Source organism: Arachis duranensis, chromosome 3, assembly GCF_000817695.3.
Source record: "Arachis duranensis cultivar V14167 chromosome 3, aradu.V14167.gnm2.J7QH, whole genome shotgun sequence".
Taxonomy (NCBI): domain Eukaryota; kingdom Viridiplantae; phylum Streptophyta; class Magnoliopsida; order Fabales; family Fabaceae; genus Arachis; species Arachis duranensis.
Window position 1 is genome coordinate 121,823,673 of NC_029774.3, and position 9,994 is coordinate 121,833,666.

Here is a 9,994-nt window from a genome sequence, read left to right on the forward strand (position 1 = left end):
TTTATGAAGTTTAAAATTAAATGCACAAATTATAAATAAAATTTCTATAAAATTAATTTTTATTACTATTTAATAAAATTTTAACAAAATTCATATGATCTCAAAATAACGATATTGGGAGCCAAAATGTCCCTTTTTTTTTTGTGGTTACATGTCGTAAAAATTAACAGATATTTGAAACAAGTATTTTCTCAAGAAAGTGTTGATACAGCCAATAGATTCATAGTTTTGCATAGCAAAGGTTAACCATACATTTTTATAGAAGTTTGTACATCGTTTAATAAGGCTTGGCGGAAAATTAACAAGCGAAGGAAAAATGAGATTTTAGAATTACCGATAGCTTGAACTGTATAGTTTTGAGCTCTTTAGACTGTTCCTTTTGCAGAGGAACTCCTGGATGTACTTAGTTTGTATGATTATACATATTCACAAAATAAAATAAATGTCGACACAAACATGCATTCACTCTTGTGCAATATAATCATGTAGCACAATCAGTTTAATATTGTTCTGGCTTTGATTATTGCTAGTTTCCAATAATGTCAGCATTATTATTATTATGCTTGAACCATGGATGATTAAGGAACACATCCTGGTCAATTTCAGACAGAAACTTCTCCAGGGAGATGGGATCTGTCTCACCATATAATAAATGATCTGTGTCCATCAATAATAATCTTTCATACTCTCTGTCAATTTCTTCATCGCTAGAAAATTGATTAGCTAGTTGACTTTTATAACATTGACTCCTTGTTCCTTCTTGCACAATATACTCTATTCCGTTGTTGATGTTCATCATCGGTGATTGATGAACACTACCACAATAATTCTCAACACCAAGACATGAGGAATTCTTCATCATGAAATTATTTCCTAGTATATCATCTATCTCCCTTTGCAAGCTTGCAACCTGCCCATAACAAGGTTGAAATATGTTACTCTCTGTTCACAATATCACTCATTCATTTTGATTATTCACACACTAATTATCAACCCAAAATTAAGAATTGATTACAAAACTGTTTGTAAATTAACTTTATTTTGTATGACCAATTTATTGTATAGATGTTTTATTGTTTATTAATACTTTTTAACTAAAAAAGATTAGAATGACATACGTTATCTAAACTATATGGTAGGTGTGACAAGATATAAGAAAGTTGATGGGTCGGATAATAATTAATTAAGGGATGTATTCAAATAAAGAGGTTAAAAATGTCTTTTTTTAAGATGTTTTGTAATAATTAAAAGTTAACATATATAACCGATTAAACCGCATTATTTTGTTTAAAATTAGATCAGACAAATCAGTTTAGTCGAAAAATTAATAAATTAAATTTTGAATCAATCTAAATTAATATTTTTTATAAAAAATGACTACAATATTTCTATTATAAAAAATAACTAAAATACCCATATATATATATATATATATATTTATTTATATAATATTAATTTTGACCAGTTCAAAATTTGATTTATTATTTTTTTTATCAAATTAATTTATCTAGTCTAATTTTAACAAAAATAATACGATTTAATCGATTATATATATTAAATTTTAATTATTAAAAATTATTTAAAGAAAAAAGACGTTTTAAACGTGAGTGGCTCCATTAATCAAGTACCTGTTGCTGCAATACATAGATATAAGCAACACAACCATAGATAGGATCGTGCATGCGAGCGAGAGCTTGGTAAGTTATGGTGATAGCAGCGTCACTTCTGTTGTGCAACGGAAGGTGTAGCAACAGTCTAGAGACGTTGCTAGCACCAAACACCTTATGAACTGCCGCAAAATGGGTTGATGCCTCATCATAGGAGAAGTAAGGGGAAAATACACAATCTCTTGTGCACCTTCTCCTTAGGTACTTGCATGCTCCACATGAAGACCCAAACCCTTTCATGACTTATATATATTAATACTATTTATCGCTTTACTAATTTTCTTAGTAGTACTGGCTATAGATTAGTTTTCTCTATGGAGGCGAACTCGTGACTCCACTACTTCTTATAGCCGCCCCAACACTTGGGATATATGGATGGCCAATTTTTTTTTTTAATCATTCATTTTAATAAATCTCACTTATCTACTCTTCTACTTTTATATTTAAAGATTAATGTTTCACATCCAAATTTTTTTAAAAACTAAATTTAATCAAATTAAACAATAAGACTTGAGATAATACTATTTATAATTAATTTTTATTAATGTTAAACCAAATTTGTTAGATTTAGTTAACAAAAACACTTTAATATATAGTATTATTATTCATATTTAAAATGAGTCTAAAGTAGTAAACATTGCGAAAATATTTTATAACAAAAGATATTAATAAAAAACTACCAAAATTTATTACTTTTGGTTTTATTTAATGTATTCTTTAATAAATAAATTTTAAATAAAGTAAATTTAGACGGTTTGGGTTGATTTTTTTCTCTCTAATATTATCGTAAATATTAATATGCAAGCTATATAACATTATGAGTTTTGCTAGAGAATCAACTAGGGTCCAACTAATTTCTGCCAACTTTCTAATGGATTGGATTTCAAAACCCGTCTTAACAAAGGTAAGTCGATATACATGGATGTTTCTTATGCTAAGCATTATGATGTTTCTTTTTCATACTAAAATGATATTTTTTAATGTATTTTTTGAATTTTTGGTATTACAGATGTGGATATTTCTATTTTTTAAGAATTATATAGTTTTTTTTAAATCGTATAGCTGGACATTTCTTTTGTTAAATATTGGGATTTTTTTATATTAAATGGATTTTTTTATATATTTTTGTAATTGTTCAAAAACAGCCTGTGCTCCACCACTCCTTCTTCCTTGAACAAATCCTGAAGCTGAACCGAATTGTACTTTCTGCAAAACTGCACTACCTCCATCGGCATCGCAAGGTCGCTCTTTCGACACAACTAGAAAATTGTATAATACAGACAGATTTACAAACAGATTTGATCTGTATATAATACAAACGAATTTTCGGTTACCGACGAAATCACCGATGGATTTTGTCTCTCTGTAAAGCCTCGTCGAAAATTATTTACCGACGGATTTTTTCCATCAGAAAATTACCGACGGTTTTTTACCAGTTACCGACGGATTTTCCCTCTGTAAATTCTCCATCCATTTCCCTGAGGCGTCGAACTTTCCGATGGATCTTTTGTCGGTAATTACAGACGGACTTTCTGACGAATTTTCCGTCGGTAATTATAGACGAATTTTTCGACGGATTTTCCGTCTGTAATTACAGAGATTTGCTGATGGAATTTTTGTCTGTAATTACAGACAGTTTTTTTGACGGATTTTACATCTGTAATTACAGACAGATTTTTCGACAGATTTTTTGTCGGTAATTGAAGCCTTGGAAAACCACTCCAAACTCTGAATACAGACAGAAAATTCGTCTGTAAATCTGTCAGTAAGGTAAAATAGAAAATTTTTAGATTTTTTAACTACAAAATAAACCTATTTTCATACAAAATAAATATAAATTTAATAAATACAAATTTTTATCTAATTTGTATTTGAATATTTATAATATTTTAAAAAATAAACAAATTCATCGTATTATCAAACTAAAAGAAAAGTACTATAAATAAGCAAGTCAATATAATTCAAATCATAAACAAAATGTATTGATACATCAACTATAATCCTCAGTGTATTGTTCAACTATACTAAATTTATCAGCTATAATTCATAACATTATATTATATGAGAAAAATTACATTATGCAAATCTCTACAAGTCAATCAACCAGTATCTTGCGCATGCTTTGAGTAATGTTGTGTTGCTTTATATCTCTTAATGCAATTGAAAAAGGGCTACACTTCTTACCTGAAAATATTTTAAAGTACTGCATGTCAGTAAAAGTACACAACAGTAAAAAATACATGAAAAAATGTCAATAGTGAAAGTTATTCACTTTGTTATGGCACAAAAAACTCATTACTCAACATCCTAATAAAAATTATGTCAATTGAATGCATAAGAACTAACCATGATTAGTACAATATGAAAATATTTCAATATATAATTTATTAACTCTCAGAAATAAAAGACCAAACAAACAAATTTTATGAAAAGAAAAGGCCAATGAGCATAATTGTTCAGTCTTTTCCAGCTTTGTGTGGTAAACATAACTGCAGCATTAATATAAAGAATAAAGCCAATCTAGTAAAAAATCAGGAACCAAAGTCTTCAAAACCAGGTTGTTTAGATTGATAATTGAAGAAAACTATATCTTGGATTGTTTTACCCAAGCACCCAATATTACAGAAGGCTAAGAGTACCACCCATTTCTTTGAATCATCATACTTTAAGGTGCTAGGGATCGAAACACAAGCAGAATCTACATTCCTTAACGAGTCACCCCTGACACTCTATTCAATCTGCACAAAAATAATTTCAGGTGCTCATGCTTCTTGTCACCAGTTGTGGAGTGCTTCCAGCAGCTTAAAGGGACCATATGAATTAACTAATTTGCCATGAAAAAAATGAAATTAGTAAATTAGTTTTCAATTCAAAAGTTGAAAATACAAAAATTTGGCCTTCTATATATTTTAGTTCATGGACTTCCAACAAAAATTTTTAGAAGTTGCAAAATCAATTTCTAGGACTAAGACTAGGAACAATTCTAATATATAATGCAAGGAGTAATGATTTCCATAGATCCCAACTAAGAACAATTAAGTTATTTTCAATCAGCCAATAAACTATACAATGCACTAGTAGAAATAGGGCAACCCACTTAAGAGGAATTTAACAAAAGAATAAGGAAAGAACAAGAACATCACTTTCATATAATATATATAGAGAGAAAGAGAGAAGAGTGAGAGAGACAGACCAAAAAAAATAAACGTAGAAAGAAGGAAGACTGAAGGAAGACAGACCAAAAAAATAAATGCTTTTGTATTCCACTCCCTCAGTGCTGTGATGAATCTAGCCTATTACATTCAGCATTGTTGCAGTGGCCAATACAGAAGGAAGACAACCAACGAATCTTGAATCTAAACTCAAACATAGATAATAATAAGCATTCATTTAAATAATGAGATCTAATTGAGTGTTAATTAGTTGTTAATTATTATTCTTACCCAATAGCAAAGAGAGAAGAAGATTCTCACAACGCTTGAGAAATTGCCAGTGAAAATGTGTTTTGAGTCCCAACCTCCTTATAATGTGATCTAAAAATGTGAGTGGGATCACAGGGTGCATCTTCCAATTCAAGGTGGACAGAATCAGAAGCTCCATTCTCTGAATAGTCTTTGCCTCAAACACATATTTTGCATCTTCTACCTGATGATTATTCATGATCAAATAATCACATTATTAGAAATGTCATGATGAGTTTTTTGATATAAAAGAGAAAAAAACACGTACTTGAAGGTCCAAGAGAAGAGGTACTTGACTTTCTTCAACTTTAGCAACCAAAGAGATGCAAGTGACAGAGGTAAGTTGGATCATCCATGGCTTCTCCCTTTGAAAATGGAAGCTCAAGAGGAACCTATCCAAATAAGTATAAATAGAAAAAAGGATTAGGAAAATCATCAATAAAATTTGGAGAGGTAAGCTGTCTTTTCATAACTTTCTGTCTTCACATAAATTTGGAGAGGTAAGTTGTCTTCACAGAACTACTAAATAATTAATAAAAGAGTGAACATTTAAGATAAATAAAGATACATAAATTGAACTAGGCAAAGCAATTACAACTAGAATGTGAATACAATACACCTCTAGTACACATATCTACGCAACATTATCAGCAAACTGTCTAGAAATCAGAACTGCATCCAAAAGAAAGAAGCCATTGTCAGTGCAACAGTAATTTCTAATCCATATTGATTTAGGCACCACCTAACTGAGCATCAATTCAAGACGTACCCGTGATCTGAAAACTCATCTTTACCAGATTTGCCCACAATGGATGTAGCAAGTACAACCTATATAGGTGAAAAAAATTCAGAACATAAATTCAGAGTTGTATAAAATAATTCAAGCAAATAGAAAGAAAGACCGAAGTATTCCCCAACCCAGTTAAATGTATCATTTTGCAAAGGAATCCAGCATTGCTCCAACCTCACAATTTTGGCTATGCTCAATGGGCAAGTAACTTGCATATAATCTAATTCATCACCAATTTTGTACGAAATAGCATTTACAGCAACCTATCATAGCTAAATTTGAGGAGAAAGGAAAATAACACCGGGTATCATAAGCTAAATCAGAAGATCCAACAGTAATCTTAAAGAACATTCAAATACAAACCTCACCATGAATAGATCTCAATTATAAGGCAAGTATGTACAATTACACAACACGAAGCCCATGTAAATGTAAAGCCATATCACAGATTCAAATTACATGCACATATCAAAATTGTAGCTGATAGAGAAGCCTAAAATAAATATTGAAGTGCGGGATTGTGAGGAAACAAAAGGGTTACCATGTCTGCGTTTGATCTTTGAAATGACGGAAGTGATTATTGTCTCAAATTGAATCTGACAAGAAAACAAAGTCTGTAATAGTGTTAGGAGCCATGAGATCAGATCGTGAGACGAGAAGAATGTGCAGTGAGGGCAAGTGAATGAAGAACTCGAAGAGAGAATACAGAAAATAGAAAGAGAAATAGAGGTTATTGGAACGCGATCTGAAATTCAGAAGCGCAAATCTAAATGGAGGGGACTGAAACACAGCTCAAACAGAAGTAGGAAAATGGAGCTCGTAAGCGAATGATCGAATTGGCAAACATTTAAACAGAAAAAAGAGAATGGAATGGGCAAAATTGAAAATCTAACCTCCAAACTTTGGCTAAATTAGCAGATTGCAGGTTTGGGTTTGAAAGGAGAGACGCGAGCAACACACGGAAAAGATCAAGAAAGGGGTGTGACGGAGCTTCTTCGTGGACGGAGCGATGGAGAGAGCGACGGCGGTGAAAGAAACTCCTGCGATGGAGAAAGCGTGGACAGAGAGAGGAAGAAGCTCTGAGTTATCAAAGCGATGGAGAGAGCGTGGACGGAGCGATGGAGAGCGCACGGATGGAGAGAGGAAGAAGCTCCTGCTAAACTTGTGTGGCATGTGAATGGACCGAGAGGATAGGATCTGAGTTAGGGTTAACTCAATATTTCTGACGGAAAATTTTAAATTACAGACGGATTTTTTGTCTGTAATAATTTAATAAAATGTTACGTTCTTGTCCATTTAATTACAGACAAATTTTACGTCTATAATTATTTCCCATGAAAAAAAATTAATTTTTCTGATAGAATTATCGACAGATTTTCTTTTTCATCTGTAATTTATGCTAATTCAATTTTTTTTTTATTTTTCAACAAAAAATTCCTCTGAAATTTTGTCTGTATTTCCGTGGGATAAAATCCGTCGAAAATATCCGTCTGAAATAACTAGTTTTCTAGTAGTGCGAGTCCTGACACGAGCTTTGTTTCATCGACCACCACAATGAATGTAACACCCTACCACACAGAGTCTTATGCTTAAGTCATAAAGTTGAGGTGGCAAGGTATTATGACCTCTAAAAGTAAAAAATATATATATATATAACATCACTCGCGTAAGCGATAAGTATGAAAGAAGAATTCCAAAGATATATATAACAAGGCTTCTGACCCGACTCGCGAATCTAGAACCGGCCAAAGCAAATATATACATATACATATATATAACCCGAAAGAGTAATCCCAAATATATGACCAAACACCTGTTTCTCCAAGTCAACCTCTAGGAGGGACAAAATACAAGGATGGAGAATCTATACACATATATATACAAAGCATAAAACAAAATACAATAACCCTAGGATAACCAACTTCGCTTGCAGAGGAAACTCCAGACGCTCACCGAGGTGCATCTCGACCTGCATCTGAAAAACAACAATATCGTATAGGATGAATAGCTGATTCCTTACCAAATTTTTGGGTGGGTTTCGTAGAGGATTCCGAGACGAACACGTGACCACTGATAGCTTGCCAATCGGAGCTCCGGATCAAAAGTTACGTTGGATTGAAGATTTGGGTGAGGGTTTGCATGTTTTCCTCTTTTCCTCCCCTTGCTTTAGCGTGTTTCAATGTGTGGCCGCAAGGGAAATGAGCTGAAGCTCATGGGTATTATTGTTTTGAGTTGGGATTTGGGCCCAATACGAGCGTAGTTCATCCGATTTGTTCCGTTCAGCTCAATTTTGGGCCAAACTCTTTAAAATTAGTGTCAAAATTTCTATTTTAATTTTCTCTACACCATTAAACTATAAAATTTTATTTTCTAATTTCTTGATTAATAATTATTTTATTGGCTAATTATTTACTAATTTCTCGAATTTTATAATGAACTTGTCGAAGGTGGCTTCCAACAGGAAAGAGCGCCACCGCGGCCTTTTACAAGGTTGAGGTCGGATCCACCTCATCGGCGCCGTCGATGACGAGATCGAGACGAAAATTGTGGTCGAGGACAGAGAGCAGGATTTCGAGAGAACGTGCCTGTCCCTTAGTGCGCTTGGAGATAGGGACGCTGATGATGTTGGAGAGTTGACCGGTGGAGAGGAGATGACCAAGCTTGGCAATGACGAAGCGGCAGTGGATTCGGTGCCGAGGCCGAGAACCATGCTGGACTTGACGTACTCGATGGATTTGTCGACGACGAACTTCTTGAGGTCGTCTTGCCTGAGGACAGGGGTGGAGAGGGTCTGACGGTGAGGGACAAAATCTGTGTGTATTGTTGTTGTGGTGTGCAGGTTAATATAGAAGAGAAGGAGAAGGTTTTTTATAGTTTTTAATTAGATTTAATTAATCAGTTTCTAATTATTTAAATTTTGAATTTAAAAATTTAAAATTAATTATTAATAATTATAATTAATTGAATTGTTCAATTCTTGACTGGTTACACACTTGATTCCCTATACTTTTCCTAATATTTTTAATTAAAACTTATCTTTAATTACCAAAAATTTTGTATTTTACGTTGGTATTTTTTAGTCACTTAGATTTCAATAATCAACATAATATAGGAAAGTTTTTAAGTATACTGGTACACTGATATTTTAGTAAATTTTAACCGTTAATCTTAATTATATATATTATCTATTTTTTATAATTAAAGTCAACGGTTAAAAACCAACAAGTTATAGCTCAAATAGTATAGTCTTTTCATACTCACCTAGAGATTGCGGGTTCGTTCGAATCCTACTTCTAACTTAAAAAAAAATCAACGATTTAAAATTATTAAAATACCAATATACTTATATATTTAAAAAAATTTCTATAATATATATCACCTCTCTCTAACACCTTTTTTTTTTTTTACTGTTGAGTTACTTTAGTTAATGATCATAGCTACATGCCAAAACTTTAGTTAAATGGGATTGATCATGCAGTTCATCCCAAGGGCCTACTAATTAAGTAATTGATTATTAGATAAGCATGATCATTTGTCGTGTAAAAGCTATATAAGTTTGATTTAATCTTACTTAAGAAAAATTCAAGGTTCACTATGCTTCATGGAGGTATCATGTCAATCAAAAGCTAAGGCTGAAGGTATATAGAAGCTCTATCAAAGTATCAATCGTTTTCTGATGAGAGAAAATAAGCTAGCTAGAGAGAAGAAAAACACTTTATAGTATGTAACTCATTATATTAATAGCTTATTTAATTTAAAATTGTATTATTTCCACCACTTTTTATATTTTATATTTTTAATAATTAAATATGATGAGAAGAATTAAATATAATAAATATATAATTTTTTTTAAACACACAAGCTAAGGAACTATATCTTTTATATTAGTTAACTTTTTCTTTAATTTTGAAATTATTTTTTTAACCTTTGCCTTTTGGGGTGTTTAGAATTTAGGATGACTGATGACGGCAAGATACTAGAGGATGGTCAACTGCCAGATATGGAATTGTGGTGATGGTGTTGGGAGAAAGAAAAAAAAAAGACAAATTAAAGAATAATATTATAAATATAAAAAA

The 9,994-nt window shown here is 31.9% G+C and overlaps 2 protein-coding genes across 2 annotated transcripts; both read right to left on the reverse strand.

Annotated features, from left to right (window-relative positions):
- Window positions 1–526: 526 nt before the first annotated feature.
- Window positions 527–1,917, reverse strand: LOC107480823 (LOB domain-containing protein 33-like). The gene is made up of 2 exons (XM_016101002.3): window positions 1,629–1,917; window positions 527–910 (listed from the first exon to the last, which is right to left on the reverse strand). The coding sequence occupies exons 1-2, from the start codon at window positions 1,905–1,907 to the stop codon at window positions 527–529; spliced, it is 663 nt and encodes a 220-aa protein (XP_015956488.1). The 5' UTR covers window positions 1,908–1,917.
- Window positions 1,918–3,858: 1,941 nt separating this feature from the next.
- On the reverse strand, window positions 3,859–7,106 carry LOC107480839 (cyclin-D3-1). Its single transcript, XM_016101020.3, is given in 6 exon segments — window positions 3,859–5,023; window positions 5,111–5,312; window positions 5,397–5,800; window positions 5,898–5,956; window positions 6,460–6,532; window positions 6,812–7,106. Coding segments are annotated over 3 exon segments (618 nt in total). The 5' UTR covers window positions 5,565–5,800; window positions 5,898–5,956; window positions 6,460–6,532; window positions 6,812–7,106; the 3' UTR covers window positions 3,859–4,775.
- Between the last annotated feature and the right edge of the window lie 2,888 nt (window positions 7,107–9,994).